The sequence below is a fragment of the Procambarus clarkii genome, chromosome 43 (genome assembly GCF_040958095.1).
Source record: "Procambarus clarkii isolate CNS0578487 chromosome 43, FALCON_Pclarkii_2.0, whole genome shotgun sequence".
Lineage (NCBI taxonomy): Eukaryota > Metazoa > Arthropoda > Malacostraca > Decapoda > Cambaridae > Procambarus > Procambarus clarkii.
The window spans coordinates 32387863-32414865 of NC_091192.1; the positions used below are offsets into that span (position 1 = coordinate 32387863).

The 27003-nt window shown below is 43.3% G+C and overlaps 1 protein-coding gene across 2 annotated transcripts in view; it reads left to right on the forward strand.

The window, feature by feature from the left end:
- LOC123755925 (KN motif and ankyrin repeat domain-containing protein 2) overlaps positions 1–27003 on the forward strand; it is a 66658-nt gene that overhangs the window by 3942 nt on the left and 35713 nt on the right. For both annotated transcript variants that reach the window (XR_011222000.1, XM_069300208.1), the window contains exon 2: positions 11710–11797. Coding sequence is in view for 1 of the 2 variants with exons in the window: in XM_069300208.1 (XP_069156309.1) it covers positions 11716–11797 (82 nt within the window). In the remaining variant the exon portion in view is untranslated. The remainder of the gene's footprint in view (positions 1–11709; positions 11798–27003) is intronic.

The window sequence follows — 27003 nt, forward strand, 5'->3', positions numbered from 1 at the left end:
GCGTTTCGTAAAACTTATTACATTTTCAAAGACTTCACAAATACACAACTGATTAGAACTTGCGTTTCCCTGATTTTATATCTACATTTGAGTGAGGTGGGAAGGGTGATGTGGCATTAGAGGATATTAATAGGGTATTAAAAGTATCAACACAAGACAGAACACGAAACAATGGATATTGAATAGAAGTGTTTGTAGAAAGCCTATTGGTCCATATTTCTTGATGCTTCTATATTGGAGCGGAGTCTTGAGGTGGGTAGAATATAGTTGTGCAATAATTGGCTGTTGATTGCTGGTGTTGACTTCTTGATGTGTAGTGCCTCGCAAACGTCTAGCCGCCTGCTATCGCTGTATCTATCGATGATTTCTGTGTTGTTTACTAGGATTTCTCTGGCGATGGTTTGGTTATGGGAAGAGATTATATGTTCCTTAATGGAGCCCTGTTGTTTATGCATCGTTAAACGCCTAGAAAGAGATGTTGTTGTCTTGCCTATATACTGGGTTTTTTGGAGCTTACAGTCCCCAAGTGGGCATTTGAAGGCATAGACGACGTTAGTCTCTTTTAAAGCGTTCTGTTTCGTGTCTGGAGAGTTTCTCATGAGTAGGCTGGCCGTTTTTCTGGTTTTATAGTAAATCGTCAGTTGTATCCTCTGATTTTTGTCTGTAGGGATAACGTTTCTATTAACAATATCTTTCAGGACCCTTTCCTCTGTTTTATGAGCTGTGGAAAAGAAGTTCCTGTAAAATAGTCTAATAGGGGGTATAGGTGTTGTGTTAGTTGTCTCTTCGGAGGTTGCATGGCTTTTCACTTTCCTTCTTATGATGTCTTCGATGAAACCATTGGAGAAGCCGTTATTGACTAGAACCTGCCTTACCCTACAGAGTTCTTCGTCGACTTGCTTCCATTCTGAGCTGTGGCTGAGAGCACGGTCGACGTATGCGTTAACAACACTCCTCTTGTACCTGTCAGGGCAGTCGCTGTTGGCATTTAGGCACATTCCTATGTTTGTTTCCTTTGTGTAGACTGCAGTGTGGAAACCTCCGCCCTTTTCCATGACTGTTACATCTAGAAAAGGCAGCTTCCCATCCTTTTCCGTCTCGTAAGTGAAACGCAGCACGGAACTCTGCTCAAATGCCTCCTTCAGCTCCTGCAGATGTCTGACATCAGGTACCTGTGTAAAAATGTCGTCAACATACCTGCAGTATATGGCCGGTTTCAAGTTCATGTCGACTAAGACTTTTTGCTCGATGGTACCCATGTAGAAGTTTGCAAACAGGACACCTAGGGGAGAACCCATAGCGACCCCATCTACTTGCTTATACATGTGCCCATCCGGGCTCAAGAAGGGTGCCTCTTTAGTACAAGCTTGGAGTAGTTTCCTCAGAATACTTTCTGGCATGTCAAGAGGAGTACAGGCTGGATCACGATACACTCTGTCGGCTATCATTCCGATTGTCTCGTCCACAGGTACGTTGGTAAACAGCGATTCTACGTCCAACGAGGCTCTTATCCCTGTGGCCCGTGCGCCCCGCAGTAAGTCCACAAATTCCTTTGGAGACTTCAGGCTGAAGGCGCAAGGAACATAAGGAGTCAGCAGGCCGTTGAGTCGCTTCGCCAATCTGTACGTGGGTGTGGGTATCTGGCTAATGATTGGCCGAAGTGGGTTTCCAGGCTTGTGCGTCTTGACATTTCCATACGCATATCCAGGTTTATATTCCCCAATGATCTTTGGCAGGTGGAGTCCGGATTTCTTGGCGTTCACAGTTTCGATCAGTTTGTTGACCTTTGCTTTTAATTCGGCTGTAGTGTCCTTCGTTACCCTTTGGAACTTAGTTTGGTCAGAGAGTATGATGTTCATTTTCGCCAGATATTCGTCTTTTTTAAGAATGACATATATTGGCGACTTGTCACCTCTCCTGACAACTATCTCCTTGTTCTCACGAAGGCTTTTAGCTGCCGCTCTAAGCTCGGGGGACAGTATGGTGCTTCTGTAGTTGCCTCGATTCTTTCCTCCTTCTGCAATAAGTTCTGCTTGTAAGGTATCTTTGGTAGTGACCTTCTTTTGTGTCTCGAGGTCGAATATGTCGTCCAACAGAATTTCCAACTCCACTTTCCGGGCCATTTCACTCGGTCTGGACATAACATGACAGTTTATGCCCAGATTTAGGAGAGTGACTTGGTCCTCAGTGAGGTTAATTCCTGCAAGGTTCAGGAAGCCATCTCTTGGTCGTGGAATTGCCATAGGTCCTCCATATAATGTTGTTAGTTTCTTGATAATCCTTGTTTCAGTGCTGAGGTGATGTTGGTCTGTGAGGATGTCAAGGTGTTGTTCAATGCGGGTACGGATACTATGGTCGATGTTGCTATTTCTCCACTCGTTTGTAGCATGAAGTAGTTGCGTTTTTTTGTCTTTGATTTCATTCTCTGCCTTGTATATCTGATCACGAATCAGATCCTGGCGATATTTTATCGTGAAGGCTTGATTCCTTGCTGCTGGGTCGTGCACTTTAACATTAGTATATTTTGGTAGCAGTCTTTCCTGTAGACATATTTTATTAAATATGACCGAAAAAGTAAGATTAATAATTCTAACACGAATTTTCTCAATCTTTCGTACATTATGCTTCACTGTTGGAGGTAAATCAAAAATCACTTCTCCAAAATTCATTTTTATTTCTAGTCTGACGCGACACGGGCGCGTTTCGTAAAACTTATTACATTTTCAAAGACTTCACAAATACACAACTGATTAGAACTTGCGTTTCCCTGATTTTATATCTACATTTGAGTGAGGTGGGAAGGGTGATGTGGCATTAGAGGATATTAATAGGGTATTAAAAGTATCAACACAAGACAGAACACGAAACAATGGATATTGAATAGAAGTGTTTGTAGAAAGCCTATTGGTCCATATTTCTTGATGCTTCTATATTGGAGCGGAGTCTTGAGGTGGGTAGAATATAGTTGTGCAATAATTGGCTGTTGATTGCTGGTGTTGACTTCTTGATGTGTAGTGCCTCGCAAACGTCTAGCCGCCTGCTATCGCTGTATCTATCGATGATTTCTGTGTTGTTTACTAGGATTTCTCTGGCGATGGTTTGGTTATGGGAAGAGATTATATGTTCCTTAATGGAGCCCTGTTGTTTATGCATCGTTAAACGCCTAGAAAGAGATGTTGTTGTCTTGCCTATATACTGGGTTTTTTGGAGCTTACAGTCCCCAAGTGGGCATTTGAAGGCATAGACGACGTTAGTCTCTTTTAAAGCGTTCTGTTTCGTGTCTGGAGAGTTTCTCATGAGTAGGCTGGCCGTTTTTCTGGTTTTATAGTAAATCGTCAGTTGTATCCTCTGATTTTTGTCTGTAGGGATAACGTTTCTATTAACAATATCTTTCAGGACCCTTTCCTCTGTTTTATGAGCTGTGGAAAAGAAGTTCCTGTAAAATAGTCTAATAGGGGGTATAGGTGTTGTGTTAGTTGTCTCTTCGGAGGTTGCATGGCTTTTCACTTTCCTTCTTATGATGTCTTCGATGAAACCATTGGAGAAGCCGTTATTGACTAGAACCTGCCTTACCCTACAGAGTTCTTCGTCGACTTGCTTCCATTCTGAGCTGTGGCTGAGAGCACGGTCGACGTATGCGTTAACAACACTCCTCTTGTACCTGTCAGGGCAGTCGCTGTTGGCATTTAGGCACATTCCTATGTTTGTTTCCTTTGTGTAGACTGCAGTGTGGAAACCTCCGCCCTTTTCCATGACTGTTACATCTAGAAAAGGCAGCTTCCCATCCTTTTCCGTCTCGTAAGTGAAACGCAGCACGGAACTCTGCTCAAATGCCTCCTTCAGCTCCTGCAGATGTCTGACATCAGGTACCTGTGTAAAAATGTCGTCAACATACCTGCAGTATATGGCCGGTTTCAAGTTCATGTCGACTAAGACTTTTTGCTCGATGGTACCCATGTAGAAGTTTGCAAACAGGACACCTAGGGGAGAACCCATAGCGACCCCATCTACTTGCTTATACATGTGCCCATCCGGGCTCAAGAAGGGTGCCTCTTTAGTACAAGCTTGGAGTAGTTTCCTCAGAATACTTTCTGGCATGTCAAGAGGAGTACAGGCTGGATCACGATACACTCTGTCGGCTATCATTCCGATTGTCTCGTCCACAGGTACGTTGGTAAACAGCGATTCTACGTCCAACGAGGCTCTTATCCCTGTGGCCCGTGCGCCCCGCAGTAAGTCCACAAATTCCTTTGGAGACTTCAGGCTGAAGGCGCAAGGAACATAAGGAGTCAGCAGGCCGTTGAGTCGCTTCGCCAATCTGTACGTGGGTGTGGGTATCTGGCTAATGATTGGCCGAAGTGGGTTTCCAGGCTTGTGCGTCTTGACATTTCCATACGCATATCCAGGTTTATATTCCCCAATGATCTTTGGCAGGTGGAGTCCGGATTTCTTGGCGTTCACAGTTTCGATCAGTTTGTTGACCTTTGCTTTTAATTCGGCTGTAGTGTCCTTCGTTACCCTTTGGAACTTAGTTTGGTCAGAGAGTATGATGTTCATTTTCGCCAGATATTCGTCTTTTTTAAGAATGACATATATTGGCGACTTGTCACCTCTCCTGACAACTATCTCCTTGTTCTCACGAAGGCTTTTAGCTGCCGCTCTAAGCTCGGGGGACAGTATGGTGCTTCTGTAGTTGCCTCGATTCTTTCCTCCTTCTGCAATAAGTTCTGCTTGTAAGGTATCTTTGGTAGTGACCTTCTTTTGTGTCTCGAGGTCGAATATGTCGTCCAACAGAATTTCCAACTCCACTTTCCGGGCCATTTCACTCGGTCTGGACATAACATGACAGTTTATGCCCAGATTTAGGAGAGTGACTTGGTCCTCAGTGAGGTTAATTCCTGCAAGGTTCAGGAAGCCATCTCTTGGTCGTGGAATTGCCATAGGTCCTCCATATAATGTTGTTAGTTTCTTGATAATCCTTGTTTCAGTGCTGAGGTGATGTTGGTCTGTGAGGATGTCAAGGTGTTGTTCAATGCGGGTACGGATACTATGGTCGATGTTGCTATTTCTCCACTCGTTTGTAGCATGAAGTAGTTGCGTTTTTTTGTCTTTGATTTCATTCTCTGCCTTGTATATCTGATCACGAATCAGATCCTGGCGATATTTTATCGTGAAGGCTTGATTCCTTGCTGCTGGGTCGTGCACTTTAACATTAGTATATTTTGGTAGCAGTCTTTCCTGTAGACATATTTTATTAAATATGACCGAAAAAGTAAGATTAATAATTCTAACACGAATTTTCTCAATCTTTCGTACATTATGCTTCACTGTTGGAGGTAAATCAAAAATCACTTCTCCAAAATTCATTTTTATTTCTAGTCTGACGCGACACGGGCGCGTTTCGTAAAACTTATTACATTTTCAAAGACTTCACAAATACACAACTGATTAGAACTTGCGTTTCCCTGATTTTATATCTACATTTGAGTGAGGTGGGAAGGGTGATGTGGCATTAGAGGATATTAATAGGGTATTAAAAGTATCAACACAAGACAGAACACGAAACAATGGATATTGAATAGAAGTGTTTGTAGAAAGCCTATTGGTCCATATTTCTTGATGCTTCTATATTGGAGCGGAGTCTTGAGGTGGGTAGAATATAGTTGTGCAATAATTGGCTGTTGATTGCTGGTGTTGACTTCTTGATGTGTAGTGCCTCGCAAACGTCTAGCCGCCTGCTATCGCTGTATCTATCGATGATTTCTGTGTTGTTTACTAGGATTTCTCTGGCGATGGTTTGGTTATGGGAAGAGATTATATGTTCCTTAATGGAGCCCTGTTGTTTATGCATCGTTAAACGCCTAGAAAGAGATGTTGTTGTCTTGCCTATATACTGGGTTTTTTGGAGCTTACAGTCCCCAAGTGGGCATTTGAAGGCATAGACGACGTTAGTCTCTTTTAAAGCGTTCTGTTTCGTGTCTGGAGAGTTTCTCATGAGTAGGCTGGCCGTTTTTCTGGTTTTATAGTAAATCGTCAGTTGTATCCTCTGATTTTTGTCTGTAGGGATAACGTTTCTATTAACAATATCTTTCAGGACCCTTTCCTCTGTTTTATGAGCTGTGGAAAAGAAGTTCCTGTAAAATAGTCTAATAGGGGGTATAGGTGTTGTGTTAGTTGTCTCTTCGGAGGTTGCATGGCTTTTCACTTTCCTTCTTATGATGTCTTCGATGAAACCATTGGAGAAGCCGTTATTGACTAGAACCTGCCTTACCCTACAGAGTTCTTCGTCGACTTGCTTCCATTCTGAGCTGTGGCTGAGAGCACGGTCGACGTATGCGTTAACAACACTCCTCTTGTACCTGTCAGGGCAGTCGCTGTTGGCATTTAGGCACATTCCTATGTTTGTTTCCTTTGTGTAGACTGCAGTGTGGAAACCTCCGCCCTTTTCCATGACTGTTACATCTAGAAAAGGCAGCTTCCCATCCTTTTCCGTCTCGTAAGTGAAACGCAGCACGGAACTCTGCTCAAATGCCTCCTTCAGCTCCTGCAGATGTCTGACATCAGGTACCTGTGTAAAAATGTCGTCAACATACCTGCAGTATATGGCCGGTTTCAAGTTCATGTCGACTAAGACTTTTTGCTCGATGGTACCCATGTAGAAGTTTGCAAACAGGACACCTAGGGGAGAACCCATAGCGACCCCATCTACTTGCTTATACATGTGCCCATCCGGGCTCAAGAAGGGTGCCTCTTTAGTACAAGCTTGGAGTAGTTTCCTCAGAATACTTTCTGGCATGTCAAGAGGAGTACAGGCTGGATCACGATACACTCTGTCGGCTATCATTCCGATTGTCTCGTCCACAGGTACGTTGGTAAACAGCGATTCTACGTCCAACGAGGCTCTTATCCCTGTGGCCCGTGCGCCCCGCAGTAAGTCCACAAATTCCTTTGGAGACTTCAGGCTGAAGGCGCAAGGAACATAAGGAGTCAGCAGGCCGTTGAGTCGCTTCGCCAATCTGTACGTGGGTGTGGGTATCTGGCTAATGATTGGCCGAAGTGGGTTTCCAGGCTTGTGCGTCTTGACATTTCCATACGCATATCCAGGTTTATATTCCCCAATGATCTTTGGCAGGTGGAGTCCGGATTTCTTGGCGTTCACAGTTTCGATCAGTTTGTTGACCTTTGCTTTTAATTCGGCTGTAGTGTCCTTCGTTACCCTTTGGAACTTAGTTTGGTCAGAGAGTATGATGTTCATTTTCGCCAGATATTCGTCTTTTTTAAGAATGACATATATTGGCGACTTGTCACCTCTCCTGACAACTATCTCCTTGTTCTCACGAAGGCTTTTAGCTGCCGCTCTAAGCTCGGGGGACAGTATGGTGCTTCTGTAGTTGCCTCGATTCTTTCCTCCTTCTGCAATAAGTTCTGCTTGTAAGGTATCTTTGGTAGTGACCTTTTTTTGTGTCTCGAGGTCGAATATGTCGTCCAACAGAATTTCCAACTCCACTTTCCGGGCCATTTCACTCGGTCTGGACATAACATGACAGTTTATGCCCAGATTTAGGAGAGTGACTTGGTCCTCAGTGAGGTTAATTCCTGCAAGGTTCAGGAAGCCATCTCTTGGTCGTGGAATTGCCATAGGTCCTCCATATAATGTTGTTAGTTTCTTGATAATCCTTGTTTCAGTGCTGAGGTGATGTTGGTCTGTGAGGATGTCGAGGTGTTGTTCAATGCGGGTACGGATACTATGGTCGATGTTGCTATTTCTCCACTCGTTTGTAGCATGAAGTAGTTGCGTTTTTTTGTCTTTGATTTCATTCTCTGCCTTGTATATCTGATCACGAATCAGATCCTGGCGATATTTTATCGTGAAGGCTTGATTCCTTGCTGCTGGGTCGTGCACTTTAACATTAGTATATTTTGGTAGCAGTCTTTCCTGTAGACATATTTTATTAAATATGACCGAAAAAGTAAGATTAATAATTCTAACACGAATTTTCTCAATCTTTCGTACATTATGCTTCACTGTTGGAGGTAAATCAAAAATCACTTCTCCAAAATTCATTTTTATTTCTAGTCTGACGCGACACGGGCGCGTTTCGTAAAACTTATTACATTTTCAAAGACTTCACAAATACACAACTGATTAGAACTTGCGTTTCCCTGATTTTATATCTACATTTGAGTGAGGTGGGAAGGGTGATGTGGCATTACATTTGAGTAAGGTGGGAAGGATGATGTGGCATTAGAGGATATTAATAGGGTATTAAAAGTATCAACACAAGACAGAACACGAAACAATGGATATTGAATAGAAGTGTTTGTAGAAAGCCTATTGGTCCATATTTCTTGATGCTTCTATATTGGAGCGGAGTCTTGAGGTGGGTAGAATATAGTTGTGCAATAATTGGCTGTTGATTGCTGGTGTTGACTTCTTGATGTGTAGTGCCTCGCAAACGTCTAGCCGCCTGCTATCGCTGTATCTATCGATGATTTCTGTGTTGTTTACTAGGATTTCTCTGGCGATGGTTTGGTTATGGGAAGAGATTATATGTTCCTTAATGGAGCCCTGTTGTTTATGCATCGTTAAACGCCTAGAAAGAGATGTTGTTGTCTTGCCTATATACTGGGTTTTTTGGAGCTTACAGTCCCCAAGTGGGCATTTGAAGGCATAGACGACGTTAGTCTCTTTTAAAGCGTTCTGTTTCGTGTCTGGAGAGTTTCTCATGAGTAGGCTGGCCGTTTTTCTGGTTTTATAGTAAATCGTCAGTTGTATCCTCTGATTTTTGTCTGTAGGGATAACGTTTCTATTAACAATATCTTTCAGGACCCTTTCCTCTGTTTTATGAGCTGTGGAAAAGAAGTTCCTGTAAAATAGTCTAATAGGGGGTATAGGTGTTGTGTTAGTTGTCTCTTCGGAGGTTGCATGGCTTTTCACTTTCCTTCTTATGATGTCTTCGATGAAACCATTGGAGAAGCCGTTATTGACTAGAACCTGCCTTACCCTACAGAGTTCTTCGTCGACTTGCTTCCATTCTGAGCTGTGGCTGAGAGCACGGTCGACGTATGCGTTAACATACGCCTCTTTCTAGGCGTTTAACGATGCATAAACAACAGGGCTCCATTAAGGAACATATAATCTCTTCCCATAACCAAACCATCGCCAGAGAAATCCTAGTAAACAACACAGAAATCATCGATAGATACAGCGATAGCAGGCGGCTAGACGTTTGCGAGGCACTACACATCAAGAAGTCAACACCAGCAATCAACAGCCAATTATTGCACAACTATATTCTACCCACCTCAAGACTCCGCTCCAATATAGAAGCATCAAGAAATATGGACCAATAGGCTTTCTACAAACACTTCTATTCAATATCCATTGTTTTGTGTTCTGTCTTGTGTTGATACTTTTAATACCCTATTAATATCCTCTAATGCCACATCATCCTTCCCACCTTACTCAAATGTAATGCCACATCACCCTTCCCACCTCACTCAAATGTAGATATAAAATCAGGGAAACGCAAGTTCTAATCAGTTGTGTATTTGTGAAGTCTTTGAAAATGTAATAAGTTTTACGAAACGCGCCCGTGTCGCGTCAGACTAGAAATAAAAATGAATTTTGGAGAAGTGATTTTTGATTTACCTCCAACAGTGAAGCATAATGTACGAAAGATTGAGAAAATTCGTGTTAGAATTATTAATCTTACTTTTTCGGTCATATTTAATAAAATATGTCTACAGGAAAGACTGCTACCAAAATATACTAATATATATATATATATATATATATATATATATATATATATATATATATATATATATATATCTGAAGAAGGTTTCTTAAGGATCTTGGTTCCAAACTCATTGACACCACAAGAGACCCTAGAGTGGCAAGTTTTCTCTTTCAGCGCCTCAGTGTCGCAATCCAGAGGGGGAATTCCCGCTGCATCCTCGGTTCCTGCCCGGCTTAGGAGGAGTTCGAGGAAACCTACAGCCTCTAGGAAGCGAACTTTTTCTTGTGTCCTCTTAATGTTCATTTTTTGTATAAAATCAGATATCTAACTGTATAACCTTGCATAATAAAGTGTACACCATAATAATAAAAGGGGGGTGGTAGGAGAAGCGAACACTCTTTCGTATTCAGAGTTAAATGGCAAGTTTTTCCCTGAATGCTCTGTGTTCCCTTCTCTGAGGCTATGGGTCCCTATAATAGCACCAATGGTGGTACCCTCCTATGTGTGTGTATATATATATATATATATATTATATATATATTATATATATATTATATATATATATATATATATATATATATATATATATTATATATATATATATATATATATATATATATATATATATATAACTGAAAACTCACACCCCAGAAGTGACTCGAACCCATACTCCCAGAAGCAACGCAACTGGTATGTACAAGACGCCTTAATCCACTTGACCATCACGACCGGACATAATGAGGTGATAGCCGAGGCTATTTGAACCACCCCACCGCCGGCACTCGGATAGTTATCTTGGGCATAGCATTTTACCAAATCACCTCATTCTTTGGGGCACACGTGAGGAACACAAATGCGAACAAGCCAGAATGGTCCCCTGGACAATATGCAACTGAAAACTCACACCCCAGAAGTGACTCGAACCCATACTCCCAGAAGCAACGCAACTGGTATGTACAAGACGCCTTAATCCACTTGACCATCACGACCGGACATAATGAGGTGATAGCCGAGGCTATTTGAACCACCCCACCGCCGGCACTCGGATAGTTATCTTGGGCATAGCATTTTACCAAATCACCTCATTCTTTGGGGCACACGTGAGGAACACAAATGCGAACAAGCCAGAATGGTCCCCTGGACAATATGCAACTGAAAACTCACACCCCAGAAGTGACTCGAACCCATACTCCCAGAAGCAACGCAACTGGTATGTACAAGACGCCTTAATCCACTTGACCATCACGACCGGACATAATGAGGTGATAGCCGAGGCTATTTGAACCACCCCACCGCCGGCACTCGGATAGTTATCTTGGGCATAGCATAGCATTTTTCGCATTTGTGTTCCTCACGTGTGCCCCAAAGAATGAGGTGATTTGGTGAAATGCTATGCCCAAGATTACCATCCGAGTTGCCGTCGGGGAAGTGGCTCAAATAGCCTCGGCTATCACTTCCTTTTGACGGCCGTGATGGTCAAGTGGATTAAGGCGCCCTGTAGTTACCAGTTGCGTTGCTCCTGGGAGTATGGGTTCGAGTCACTTCTGGGGTGTGAGTTTTCATTCGCATATAGTCCTGGGGACCATTCAGGCTTGTTCGCGCATATATATATATATATATATATATATATATATATATATATATATATATATATATATATATATATATATATTGTATATTTTCCATTCAACGCAATTGTCTTCTACCATCTGGAGGATGAAGAAACACTTGATCACTTAATCTTCCCATTGTTATTGTTCGACATTTCGTCAACAATATGACATCTTCAGCAGTACACTCTGGTGAACTGTCACAGTTATACTGAGCTTGGGGACCATGAACCAATTGGAAGGAGAGACAAAATATAAGACAAAATATAAGACAAAATATAATCAATATATCTAAACCGTGAAATAATTTGAGACTGAATTCTCTTGTAAACATTTTTCTAACGTGTTCCCGGCAGAGGAGGATGGGCGGGAAGACTGTGTTGCTGGTGGTGGCGGCGCTGACGGTGCTGAGCCTGCGCGTCCAGGCTGACATTGACGCTGACGGTAAACCCTCTTAGCTTCACTACAGTTCCCTCACTCTCTTAGCTTCACTACAGCTCCCTCACACTCTTAGCTTCACTACAGCTCCCTCACTCTCTTAGCTTCACTACAGCTCCCTCACACTCTTAGCTTCACTACAGCTCCCTCACTCTCTTAGCTTCACTACAGCTCCCTCACTCTCTTAGCTTCACTACAGCTCCTTCACTCTCTTAGCTTCACTACAGTTCCCTCACTCTTAGCTTCACTACAGCTCCTTCACTCTCTTAGCTTCACTACAGCTCCCTCACTCTTAGCTTCACTACAGCTCCCTCACTCTCTTAGCTTCACTACAGCTCCCTCACACTCTTAGCTTCACTACAGCTCCCTCACTCTCTTAGCTTCACTACAACTTCCTCACTCTCTTAGCTTCACTACAACTTCCTCACTCTCTTAGCTTCACTACAGTTCCCTCACTCTTAGCTTCACTACAGCTCCTTCACTCTCTTAGCTTCACTACAGCTCCCTCACTCTCTTAGCTTCACTACAACTTCCTCACTCTCTTAGCTTCACTACAGCTCCCTCACACTCTTAGCTTCACTACAGTTCCCTCACACCCTTAGCTTCACTACAGCTCCCTCACACTCTTAGCTTCACTACAACTTCCTCACTCTCTTAGCTTCACTACAGCTCCTTCACACTCTTAGCTTCACTACAGTTCCATCACTCTCTTAGCTTCACTACAGCTCCCTCACACTCTTAACTTCACTACAGCTCCCTCACTCTCTTAGCTTCACTACAGCTCCCTCACACTCTTAGCTTCACTACAGCTCCCTCACACTCTTAGCTTCACTACAGCTCCCTCACACTCTTAGCTTCACTACAGCTCCCTCATTCTCTTAGCTTCACTACAGCTCCCTCACTCTCTTAGCTTCACAACAGCTCCCTCACACTCTTAGCTTCACTACAGCTCCCTCATTCTCTTAGCTTCACTACAGCTCCCTCACACTCTTAGCTTCACTACAGCTCCCTCACTCTTTTAGCTTCACAACAGTTCCCTCACTCTCTTAGCTTCACTACACCTCCCTCACTTTCTTAGCTTCACTACAGCTTCCTCACTCTCTTAGCTTCACTACACCTCCCTCACTTTCTTAGCTTCACTACAGTTCCCTCACTCTTTTAGCTTCACTTCAGCTCCCTCATTCTTTTAGCTTCACCACAGCTCCCTCACACTCTTAGCTTCATTACAGCTCCCTCACTTTCCTAGCTTCACTTCAGCTCCCTCACTCTTTTAGCTTCACTACAGCTTCCTCACTCTCTTAGCTTCACTTCAGCTCCCTCACTCTTTTAGCTTTACTATATATCTCTCTCACTCTATTAGCTTCACTACAGCTCCCTCACTTTCCTAGCTTCACTACAGCTCACACACTCTCTTAGCGTCACTGTGGTTCCCTCACTCTCTTAGTGGGAAAATCCTAGAAAGCTTTTTTTTTATTCTGTGAATATTCAATATTTATTTTATTTACTTTTTAATTGACTTTATATTATATTATTTTTCTTCTGAGCTAGTTCTTAGTTAGTAAGTTAGTTAGTTAGTAGTGGACTGTATGTACTGAGTCAGCTGCTAGAATTTATTACACACTGTTGGGTGGGACAATTTGTAGCTTAAACCACTTTGAGGTGGATCCTTCATATACCATAAATTGTTTACCTAGTCTTTAATATATAAATTATAAATCATACCACATATGGTAGTCTAATCTACTATAATACTACAGTAAATTAAATTTATAACTACTAATACTATGTCTACAGTATGAAACATCAAAGGGCCTTAGCTGCTACTGTAGTTGTTGCCTACTAAGGCTGTGTAATGGTAGCATCAAATGAGGGTGTGGCCCTGTGCCATGTAATGGCGGCTGTCTGGAGGCCTACAAGGCTTGATGTACAGCTAGTGGTAGCAATTCCTATAATTAGGTTGGGAGCCAGCTTCCTGCTTCACTAACTTCCCTCACAATTACCTGTTTGGGATGTAAGTAATTAATAATGGTTCCCTAAACATATAAGTACAGGTATGACATGGAATATGTGTGTGTGTGTAGAGCTGAGTAAATTCACTGTGTTTGGGGATTTAATCCTACGTCTTAACGATATTTCCTACAATAATAATGGGCAGAATTAAATGCAATAGAAATATCGAAAATTGTTCTTCACTTTGTTCGTGAGATCTTCGGTTGGGCAGATCGTAGAGGATCCTGTGTCGAAGCTCGGAGAAAGAACCTTTGTGTTGTAAAATTCGTGAGGGAGAGCTTCCTCACTGTTTTCAAGTTGCTGTCTGTACGTGACGACGCTCTAGGGGAGAGCCTAAAATGTTTGGTGGTTCTATTTATGTTTAAGGAACAGAGAGTTTAGCTATATTCCTGTTGTATTTAATTATATTCAGTCCTAGTGAACACTTTTTTATTAAGTTTAAACATTAGATTGTTGTTAAAATAAATTAGAGTTTATATAAATACGTGTCGTCAATGACGTCTCAGAATCACCCATTCTCTTTTCCTTTATGGGGGTAACTTATGTCATTATGTGCGTTGGATTTCCGACATAATTCCAGGGAAGGGGGGGGAAAAACACGGGTCGAAGTCCCGGTAAGGACTGCGATCACTTTATTCCTCTCCTTCAGAATTATAGTGTTGCTTTAATTTGAGTTTGCATTGTTGAGCTGCATTCCATTGGGGACGGATGTCACGTACTGGCGTTTCGGGTACTGGAAGTCGTTGAACATCTTTTTTTCCTGCCAATTCTAAAGGAACTAATTTCTCTAATTTTTTGAGAGTAGTGTTGCCTTGGCATTTTACTTTCACTATTCTCAAGATGCCCTGGCTGTCCAGATGAACAGAGACTATTTGACCTGAGCGTGGCCCATCGCTGTCCACCAGGGTTCAAGTTAATTCTGTTGTAGGGGTTGTTTGCCCCGTAATGATACTCCCTCAGAGCAGTAAGGTATTCTCGAGTCCATACGTCATTCCATGACTTATCACCCCTGATAGATGTTTGAAACGTTGAACCCAAATCACTCTCTCGGACACATGAAGGATCCTCTGGTTCCTCGTCCGTAAGAGACACAAGGGTGCTGAGAGGTCTCCCATACATCAGATGAGCTAGACTTAATGGTTCACGCTGCAAAACATCATCAGAGAGGTAGGTAAGTGGTCGGTTATTAACTCGTGCTACTATCTCTATAGCTACGGATTGGAACTCCTGTAGGTCAATCTTTTGGCAGTGCAGGATTTTCCATAGAGAACGTTTCACTGTACAATCATGCGTTCATAGAAGCTTCCATGCCATGGTGCTCTGGGAGGTATGAATTTCCTGTGGCACTGCCGTTAATTTAGGGCCATGCGCACCTTTGGGTGTGTCCAGATTTTCCTCAAACATGCTTCTGCTGCCACTAAGTTGGACCCATTGTCTGAGACCATTAACTTAGGACAGGATCTACGTGAAGTAAACCTACGGAAAGCCTGTAAGAATGCCTCGCCACTCATATTGGGTGTCACTTCTAGATGGACTGCCCTTGTTGTGGCACAAGTGAAAAGACAGATATATGCCTTTACTGGTTTTTTGTCCTTGGTGCCTGTTAGTATTAGTGCTCCTGTGAAATCTACTCCTGTAGTCTCAAAGGGACGAATATATACAACTCGTTCCTTTGGAAGTGGAGGAGGGCCTGGATATGGACACACTCTGGCATCGTATCTCCGGCAAACAACACAGGATTTAATTATGGATTTTAATGTCTGCTTACCTTGGGGTAGCCAGTATTGTTGTTTTAAGTCTGTTAGAGTATCTAATACCCCACCATGCAGTGTTGTATTTGTGTATGTGTAACACAATTAGTTTGCTTACTATGTGGTGACGAGGAAGCAATATTGGAGATTTTGCTTCCAGATCTATGTCCGCATGCTGTAAGCAGCCTCCGCATCTGATTATGTTATAATTGTTGGTATCTACCCAGAGACCCAGATCATTTTGTAGCTTCTTAGGGACATTGTCAAATTCTGTCCCCGAATATCTGTCTGAGCTCTATTGACCCAGTACCTTAGGGCACTGGGGAATTTATGCTTGATTCCTATTTTCTTTAGAAAATCAAACCCTACTTGGGTGACACCTATTAGTTTGTTCAGGTTAGATTACCGATTAGGATCAATTACGAATGTCCGAGGTAGTTCTGGGTTCTCAGTGGGAACAGTGACATTGGTCACAATGACTTGTGGTTTTTGTTTAGGCCACTGGTCGCTGATTAGCCACTTGAGGTCCATTGAACCACATCTCTGCCTTTGTTAATTTCCATAAAGTCAGGCCTCGGGAGAGATAGTCAGCTGGATTCTCTTTGGTGGGAACATATCTCAGTTTATACCCTGCTGACAACTCTCGTATTTCCTTAACGCAGTTACTTACGTAAGGATTTTTATTATTATTGTTGTTAACCCACTGTAGCACTTCCTCATTATCTGACCATACCACCGTTTCTTCAAAGTGGATGTTGCTTAAGGCCTTGATCTGATAATGAGCCAATCTTTCACCTAGAAGTAAGGCTGTTAATTCCAGTTGTGGCAATGATCGTTTCTTTAACGGTGCCACTCTGGCCTTTGATGTGAAAATGGGCAATTGGCTTGCCCATTTGAGACCAAGTAAGCTACTGTGCCATAAGCCTTTTCCTGAGGCATCACAGAATACATGTAGCTTAATTGGTTCCTTTTCATTTACTGTGTTCTGAGGGAACTTAACAGACTCTATAATACTTAAATCTTTCACTAGCCCTTGCCTTTTTTCTTGTATGGTAGGTGTTAGAAGATCATCCCAGCCTATCTTTTGTTGCCAACATTCCTGCATTATCAACTTCCCTTTAACTAAGATTGGACTTAATAGTCCCAATGGGTCGAAGGGTTTGCTGACTTGTGAGAGTAATTTTCTCATTGTTAGGTTGGTGGTATTTGGCTCCACTGATTTGATTGTCAACTGATCTGCTGTCGTATCCCATTCGACGCCTAGTACCTTTGTCTTCACGGGTACCTGGTAATCGGGAAAATTAGTTTTGATCAGTTGATTTAATTTAGTATTGTTGGAGACCCATGACTGGAGAAGCATATTTGTTCCCATTAATTCTCGAATGGCCTCGTGGTATATGTTCAGCAGTTTACTTTCACCGCTGGCTGTTCCTTCGAAATTGTCCATATACAAGTTATTGCTAATTTCTGTTTTATTTGGGCTATTGGACTTCAAGTGCGTGTCTAAGGTAGCTTGAAGCAGAAATGGGGAAGACGTTATCTTGAGGTTATTTTGAGATAATTTCGGGGCTTTAGTGTCCCCGCAGACCGGTCCTCGACCAGGCCTCCACCCCCAGGAAACAGCCCGTGACAGCTGACTAACACCCAGGTACCTATTTTACTGCTAGGTAACAGGGGCATAGGGTGAAAGAAACTCTGCCCATTGTTTCTCGCCGGCGTCCGGAATCGAACCCGGGACCACAGGATCACAAGTCCAGTGTGCTGTCCGCTCGGCCGACCAGCTCCGTGGCACCAAACAAAACAGATGCAAACCTGTAAGTGATTAATTCACTGTTTGGATCATTAGGATCCTTTATCCATAGGAACTTTGTGTAGTTACAGTCTAAATCTTGGAGACCTTCCCTAAAGAAAGCCTTGCTGATGTTGGCCATATATGCATAAGTCCTGATGCGGAACTTTAACAGCACATCGTATAGCCTTTGTGTCAGGCTATGGACAGTTTGAAGGCAGTCATTTAAGGAAACACTACTCAGCTTTGACTTAGCACTGCAATTAAATACTATCCGTAGAGGGATAGTAGCTGAATTTTTCAGTACAAGGTGATGTGGCAGGTAGTGCCCTTCCCTTGGTTTATCATTTGTGACAACTTTGATAAATCTATTATCGAGTTGCTTCTGTATTATTTCATGGTACAATTTCAATTTCTCAGGATGTCATTGTAAGTGCAACACCTGTGATCTTAATTGGTTTTGTGCCATAAAATGGTTGACAGGTAGCTGAGGGTGATTCAGCTTCCATGATAACCTGACCCAGTATTGATTATCTCTGTAGATAACTGAGTCCAGGTATTGTTTGTAAGTTCAGTCGTCATCTGGACTAGGTTGTTTGGGGACAATGCCGAGAGTCGCCAGATCCCATAATTTATGTACAGGGGTTTCAAGCTCATCCTCGGACATGTCTCTGAATTGTAGTGGAGACTGTTCTCCTAGTCATGCAGTCATAACTGGGTTAGCATGTTGGTGGTCTACAGGTGCGGGTTGCTTCAGTCGTAATACTGGGCCTGTTAGCAAATAGCCACCTGCAGACGGTAACAAGTTCATTCCCTACACACAGAAATCACAATTGCATGATGCATCAAATGAACAAATCCACAAGGGCCGTGACGAGGATTCGAACCTACGTCTGAGAGCATCTCAGGCGCTGCCTTAATCGACTGAGCTACGACATGGTCAAAAGGTGTTGAAACCGAAGTTCTACTGAATTTACTGGATCCTGCAGCCTCTCCGAACCACAAACCAGGGTTTTACACAACTCTCCCCATGCAATCTAGCTATATCAATAGGCCGTTCTCCCTCTTCGCCCTGCCTTCATTACACACAGAAATCACAATTGCGTGATGCATCAAATGAACAAATCCACAAGGGCCGTTACGAGGATTCGAACCTCTGTCCGAGAGCATCTCAGGTGCTGCCTTAATCGAATGAGCTACGACATGGTCAAAAGGAGTTGAAACCGAAGTTCTACTGAACTTACTGGATCCTGCAGCCTCTCCGAGGCTGCCATGTCTTAGCTCAGTCAATTAAGACAGCCCCTGAGATGCTCTCAGACGCAGGTTCGATTCCTCGTCACGGCCCTTGTGGATTTTTTCAAGTTCATTCCCTGTTTTTCATTTTTTCCTTTGATAAACTTATGGTAGACATCTGATCCCATATGGATTCCAATATTGGAGAGGTTGTCTGATGTGATTTTTGTCAGCCATTTTGACTCCCTTTTCTTTCAGGAATTTGGCTGTTGTCCCTAGACCATATACATACAGGTCTGATGGGAATCTATCTACTACAAGAGCTTGTATCGTTCAGACATAACCGCCTAAACGTACTTTAGGTTGTACTACCTTGAAGACTTGGGCTCCCGAGTTAGTCAGGAATCCTGCTATGTCTATTTGTGTCTCTCGTACAGGTTTGAGTTTCAGGGCATCTACCAACTCCTTTGAGATAAAAGTCATTTGGGATCCTTGGTCAAATAATCCACATATGGTGACCTTGGACTTTCCATTTTTAATGATCAATTGAGTAGTGGGTAGAGCTGATTTACGATCAGACCTTGTTGATAATACACTTTTGTCAAGTAGTACGGTACAAAGCTGTACTGAAGCAGAAGTTCCTTCCTCCACCTGTGGTTTGGGAGACTTCGTACTTGAGTCCTCTTAAAGTGCTGTATGGTGTTGACCCTTATGGCATCTATTACAGGTGAGGTGCGTATTTGAGTTGCAAAGGTGTTGGGATTATGAGACCTTATATTCCTGGTATATTTACGTAACTCCTTGAGTCGTTTTATACGTGTAGCACGATCAGGGTAATCTTTGCAGTTGTACATGGTATGTTGTTCTTCACAGAACACACATGGCCTCCAGACGTTTACAGCATCTTGGGGAGTCACCGTTTTGGGTGACACATTAACTGTAGGTTTGGAGGGACCCACTGCATATGTGCCCACACTGCCTTGTTTCAACTTTGGGGAGGGGAAAGTTGTTTTAGATTTATTTGGAGTACTGTTTGTACTCTGTTGTTTACTATTAGTAATCAAAATATGATTATCTGGTAATTGAACTTCTGTCTGTAAGTGTGAAATATTTCACATACCTGTTACCCTCACTCGTGTTTCTTACAGTAACACTATCATATAATAAAGAATGAAGCAGGGGGCGAGAGATTGATCTACCAGTTCCCACCTCTTACTGCCGGTTGCAATGTATGACTGTTGCATGTGCAACCGGGGGTCGGAATCATAACCCCCATGTGCTGGCTGAGCACAGCAATGCAAAACATTATCTCTCCTGTTATTGGTGCCCAACCATTTGGGGTGGACGGTAGAGCGACTGTCTCGCTTCATGCAGGTCGGCGTTCTATCCCCGTGTTGGGAAGAAAGCTTACTCTCTATTAATTGATTGATATTTAATTAATAGATTAATTTAAATTAATCGAAGGACCACCTTATTTTGACTGAAAAGGGAAACAGATAAAGTTAAATGATAAGGACTGAAATACCAGTGCCTATGGATAGGAAACTATTAAAGATTATTCTTTAAACTTCTATGGGCTGTATAATATTAATGTTCGAGAATAAACTTTCCGTCCTTCACAAAATTGGGGGTTAATACCAGAAGTAATCTACTCCCAGTACGCTTCATCGAGGCTGGTTCTTCCACGAATAAAGATTAGTAATTCTACTAAATACTATTAAGAAACATTAGATAAATTGATTAATGGTAAAAAGATTATGTGTTGATTAACCAAGCAATTATTCTCATTTGACTTTTATGAGGCTAACATATTCCGCTAGATATCTCAAATCAAAAAAACTAAATCTCTTCAACTGATCTAGAATTTTATCAATTAAAGAAATAATAAAAAAGGTTTCAGCTGCTTAGCTGTAATAGTGAAGGGAGAGGTAGAGGTGCAATGGCGTCGTCTGCTACTTGCTGCAACACGCGAGTTCAAGCATGGCGTGGGAACATGATGACCACGACCGTTTACAACACATGCTGAAATTTCAACTAAATATACTACTTGGTTACACCTATTATATAATATCCTCACTATGCCATAAAAGGAATAAATTTAATTCCTTATGGACGTACTTATTGTTTGGGGAGGTCGCGTAGCATAACGATGGACAGTGCACAGTACAAGGATATAAAGAGTACTCAATATAAACAATACTAAGGCACTTAACCTGTTGGTTGTCCACCGAAGCAATCCTAGATTGCTATTGGAGCAATTGCACGCTCCTAGGCCGATTAAATGCTAGGGCCTAACGTAGTATTGATGGAAATCGTCTCTCCAGGGACGAACGATGTGATTGTTGGTGTCTCTAGCGAAGCAGCTTGGCGATAAATAGCGGCGTCTCTCCGCCCTCCCTCAACTCGTCTCTCGCATTCACAACAGAAGTTACTAATCACGGATAATTCTTTTCCATGTAATTACTGATGTAATGCGTTAATGAGAACCGAGTTGCAATTATAGGGAATTAAATAATATCATATTCTCGTTTAATAGTGTTAATCGAGAAGTGGAGAGAAATTTTATTTCCTCCACAGCATTCGCACGTAACAGATAAAACTGCCACTTGATAATAATTTCAGTTAATAACTCTCGGTTTTGGATTATTGGGAGCTATATTATCCGTAGTTAATTATTGTACGGAATACTGATAATTTTAGAGAACCATATTCAATTCTCTAACACATTGGTAATAAATATGTTTAGATGTACATTATCTGATGCAATCTTGCCTCTCAATGTCGTGAGAATATTAGCAATAGGCTCAGATAAAGAAATATTAATTTATGTTAACACTACCGTTAGTGAAATTAATAACTACTATAATTAGTATATTATAATGATGTATTATAATACAATGGTAGTGTGTTAGTGTTGGAAATTTCCAACACCCCGACCGTCCAAGTAGTTTTGTTGGATTGGGCACCATTCCTTCCACCGTCCCAACACAAATCCTTATCCTGACTTCTTCCGAGTACTATATAGTCGTAATGGCTCGGCGCTTTCCCCTGATAGTTTAATTCAAATTCTTGTTATTGGTTTGAGAGCTGTCATGTTTGGAGTCTAATGACAGCTTACGATATGAGCAGCATTTTGATGTTAAAGACCGCCGTATGTCATGTCTGCTTGGAGATAGTTGAACGAATCTATATTCCTATATATTACGATCAAGCCATTTATAGTAATATAGTATATTCCTAAATATTATGAGGAGAATATAATATCTTTCCAATATTTCAGTATGAAATAACTGAACTCCGGTGACGGCTAGTAACTCGGGTTCTCTTTCGTCTCTCTCTCTCTCTCTCTCTCTCTCTCTCTCTCTCTCTCTCTCTCTCTCTCTCTCTCTCTCTCTCTCTCTCTCTCTCTCTCTCTCTCTCTCTCTCTCTCTCTCTCTCTAGGGGTCTCGGTGTCTCTTTCTTCACAGATCCAATCACAAGTCATGGTAAAGTTATCAAGAACTGAGCAGTAATAAACACCACTAGACAAAACCATCACTAAATGTACTTAAAAACTATCAATTAGCTCTCACCTAATTGTGCTTGTGGGGGTTGCAACCCGTTCTCGCAAATTTAATAAGTCAATATTGACTTATTAGTTGCGTGCATAGGTGACATACTAAACATAATAGTTTCCCTTGAAAAGCTTCATAGAAAACACCGACCTTACCTAACCTACTTAGTATGTTAAAATAAGCATCTTATAGCTTCGTAATTACAATTGTTACTTAACCTATTATAGGTATAGGTTAGGTAATAATTGTAATTACGAAGCAATAAGATGCTTATCTTAACATACTAAGTAGGTTAGGTAAGGTCGGTGTTTTCTATGAAGCTTTTCAAGGGAAACTATTATGTTAGGTATGTCACCTATGCACATATTTAATAAGTCAATATTGACTTATTAAATTTGCGAGAACGGGTTGGGGGGTTGAGCTTTGGCTCTTTGGTCCCGCCTCTCAACCGTCAATCAACTGGTGTACAGATTCCTGAGCCTACTGGGCTCTATCATATCTACATTTGAAACTGTGTATGGAGTCAGCCTCCACCACATCACTTCCTAGTGCATTCCATTTACTAACTACTCTGACACTGAAAAAGTTCTTTCTAATGTCTCTGTGGCTCATTTGGGTACTCAGCTTCCACCTGTGTCCCCTCGTTCGCGTCCCTCCAGTGTTGAATAGTTCATCCTTGTTTACCCGGTCGATTCCCCTGAGGGTTTTGTAGGTTGTGATCATGTCCCCCCTTACTCTTCTGTCTTCCAGTGTCGTAAGGTGCATTTCCCGCAGCCTTTCCTCATTACTCATGCCTCTTAGTTCTGGGACTAGTCTAGTAGCATACCTTTGGACTTTTTCCAGCTTCGTCTTGTGCTTGACAAAGTACGGGGTCCATGCTGGGGGCCGCATACTCCAGGATTGGTCTTACATATGTGGTGTACAAGATTCTGAATGATTCCTTACACAGGTTCCTGAACGCCGTTCTGATGTTAGCCAGCCTCGCATATGCCGCAGACGTTATTCTCTTTATGTGGGCTTCAGGAGACAGGTTTGGTGTGATATCAACTCCTAGATCTTTCTCTCTGTCTGTTTCATTAAGTACTTCATCTCCTATTCTGTATCCTGTGTCTGGCCTCCTGTTTCCACTGCCTAGTTTCATTGCTTTGCATTTACTCAGGTTGAACTTCAACAGCCATTTGTTGGACCATTCACTCAGTCTATCTAGGTCATCTTGTAGCCTTCTACTATCATCCTCTGTTTCAATCCTCCTCATAATTTTTGCATCGTCAGCAAACATTGAGAGGAACGAATCTATACCCTCTGGGAGATCATTTACATATACCAGAAACAGTATAGGTCCAAGGACTGACCCCTGCGGGATTCCACTTGTAACGTCTCGCCAATCTGAGACCTCACCCCTCACACAGACTCGTTGTCTCCTGTTGCTTAGGTACTCCTCTATCCACCGGAGTACCTTCCCTTTCACTCCAGCCTGCATCTCCAACTTTTGCACTAGCCTCTTGTGTGGCACTGCATCAAAGGCTTTCTAACAATCCAAAAATATGCAGAGTGCCCACCCTTCTCTTTCTTGCCTGGTCGTAGAATTCAAGTAACCCTGTGAGGCAGGACCTGCCATCCCTGAACCCATGTTGATGCTGTGTTACAAAGTTCTTTCGCTCCAGATGCTCCACTAGTTTTTTTCGCACAATCTTCACCATCAGCTTGCATGGTATGCAGGTTAGGGACACTGGCCTGTAGTTCAGTGCCTCCTGTCTATCCCCTTTCTTGTATATCAGGACTACGTTAGCTGCTTTCCAAATATCTGGCAGTTCCCCTGTTGCCAGTGATTTGTTATACACTATGGAGAGTGGTAGGCACAGTTCTCTTGCTCCTTCCTTTAGAACCAAGGGGAGATTCCACCTGGGTCTATAGCCTTTGTCACATCCAACTCTAGTAAACACTTTCTAACTTCCCTGCTGGTAATCTCAAACTCTTCCAGTGGTTCCTGGTTAGCTATTCCCTCACTTACCTCTGGAATTTCTCCTTGCTCTAAGGTGAAGACCTCCTGGAATTTTTTATTCAATTCCTCACACACTTCCTTGTCATTTGTAGTGAATCCTTCTGCCCCTATCCTTAATTTCATAACCTGTTCCTTTACTGTTGTTTTTCTCCTGATGTGGCTATGCAACAATTTAGGCTGAGTCTTTGCCTTGCTTGCGATGTCATTTTCGTATTGCCTTTCTGCCTCTCTTCTCATCCTGACATATTCATTCCTGGCATTCTGGTATCTTTCTCTGCTCTCCAGTGTCCTGTTATTCCTATAGTTTCTTCATGCCCTTTTACTTTGCTGCTTAGCTAGCCTACATCTCTGATTAAACCATAGGTTTCTCATTTTCATTTCTCTGTTTTCCTTTTGGACTGGGACAAACTTGTTTGCTGCGTCCTTGCACTTTTGCGTGATGTAGTCCATCATATCTTGGGCCGTCTTTTCCCTGAGCTCTGTTTCCCATGCTATATCTGTTAGGAATTTTCTTATCCCCTCATAGTTTCCCTTTTGGTATGCTAACCTTTTGGTTTCGGTATCCCTCCTCGATACCGAAACCTTCACCATCTTATCACCAAGCCCTTCTTCAATCAAGTACTCAAACACCAGTACACTGTGGTCGCTCATTCCTACTGGGTCCTCAAAACCGATTTCTCTTATGTCGCAGTCGTTCAGAGTGAAGACTAGGTCGAGTCTCGCTGGTTCGTCATTGCCTCTCATCCTTGTGGGTTCTCCGACATGCTGGGTTAAAACGTTTCTTGTCACCACCTGCAATAGTTTGGCTCTCCACGTATCCTCACCTCCATGCGGTTCCTTGTTCTCCCAGTGAATCCTTACGTGATTGAAGTCGCCCATGATGAGCAGGTGGGATCTATTTCTACAGGCAGCAGAGGCTGCCCTCTCAATTATAGTGTTAACTGCCATGTTGTTGTTTTCATACTCTTGACTGGGTCTTCTGTCATTTGGTGGAGGGTTGTATATTACTGCTACTACTATTCTTGGTCCTCCCATTGTCATGGTGCCTGCTATGTAGTCTCTGAACTCCTCACAGCCCGGGATGGCCATCTCCTTAAAACTCCATTCCTTTCTCATGAGTAGGGCCACTCCGCCTCCTCCCCTACCTTCCTTTATTACTGTGTACTCCTGGGGAAACACGGCATTCGTTATGATTCCAGAGAGTTTTGTTTCAGTGAGTCCGATTACATCTGGGCTCACTTCTTGTGCCCTTTCCCTTAGTTCACTTGTCTTGTTTGTGATCCCATCTATGTTCGAGTACATCACCCTGAAACTGACTCTCTTCTGCTTCTCCTCTGGGGGGGATCTTTGGGATCTGGGGTGAGTGGGAGCTGGGGGACCTGGCACGGGGAGACTGGTGGAGGAGGGAGGGCATGAGGGGTGGGGGAGAGCGGGGGTGGTGGGGGAGAGGGAGAGGGTAAGGGGGGTGGGTAAGAGAGGGAGGGTAGGGGGGAGAGTGAGAAGGTGAGGGTTGAGGGGGAGAGTGAGAGGGGGAGGGTTGGGGGGGTTAGAGAGGGAGGGTTGGGGAAGCATGGGGGGGAGGAGAGGCTTTGGGGGATAGGGGAGACAAGGGGGAGAAGAGGGTGGAGGGCTTGGGGGGCGTGGGGGAAAAAGGAGGGCCGAGGTGGGTGAGGAAGAGGGGAGGGTTTAGGGGAGTGGGGGAGAGGGGAAGACTTAGGTGGGGTGGGGGGGGCTTAGGGGGCGGGGGAGAAGGGAGGGCTTGGGGGTGGGAGAGACGGGAAGGCATGTGGGAGAAGGGAGGGCTTGGGGGATGGGGGAGAAGGGAGGTCCTGGGGAGAGGGGTGAGTGGGAGGAGGGGGGGTGAGTGGGAGGAGGGGGAGGGTGCCCTAGGTGGGCACTTAGTGGGGGGCTGACAGGGGATGGGGCAGGTTGGGTGTCTGTTGGGTAGAATGTGGGGGTGGTGCCCCAAGCCCTGTGGCTGTTGCACTGTTTGAGGAGGGTTCTCCACTTCCCTCTGGGATTGTAGGGTTCCGGGTTGTGGTACTCTGAATCCTTTCTCTCTCCCTGCACTCCTTCCTCCGGTCTGCTGCTTATATTCTCTCTTCCCTTGTCATATCCCTCTGCAGGAATACTTTTTTGAACTTCGGAACATTTGCTAGACCGCTCTTCCTTGCTAACAGTTCCTCTTTCGTGATTTCGCTCATGAATACCACCTTTATCATTCAGTCCCTGTCCTTGTTGAACTTTCCAAGCCTGAAAACCTTTTCAACATTTTGGTCAGTTCCCTCCATCCTTACCTATTGAGGATCTCGGTAACTGCGTTTTTGTCCTTGTCTCTCCGTTCCTTTGGGCTGGTCCCTGTTTGCTCTTTAATGCCTGCTACTACTACTGCTCTTTTTCTCTCTATCAGCCGGCTAGTACATCTAGCTGCTTCCTGAGAGGAAGCCACTTCCATGGCAACTTCCTTAACTGCAGACCTAGCTTCAGGGCTCTTTTTAAGCATTTCAGCAAATGAGATCTGGGTTGTGGTGGTCCCCTCCACAGTAGCATTCCCATCTCCCTGAGGTACGGCTTGTGTCTGGTATTGTGGAAGAGTCTCCTTTAGGCATCTTATCTCCTCCTTTGCTGCCCTTAGATCATCTTGCAGGTTGGCTACTGTCTCCCTCATTACCCTCAGTATTTCACTGAATTCATTTCGCATTTGCTGGAGTACTTCCTTCATCCAGGCTTCCTGTTACCCCCCCCCCCCCATCCTCTGTGTTTGTTCCAGCTGCGATTGTCCTCCTGCGTTTGCCAGCCCGAGTTCGTATCCCTTCCATGATTTCCCTATGAGTGTGTATGTGTGAGAGAGAGAGAGAGAGAGAGAGAGAGAG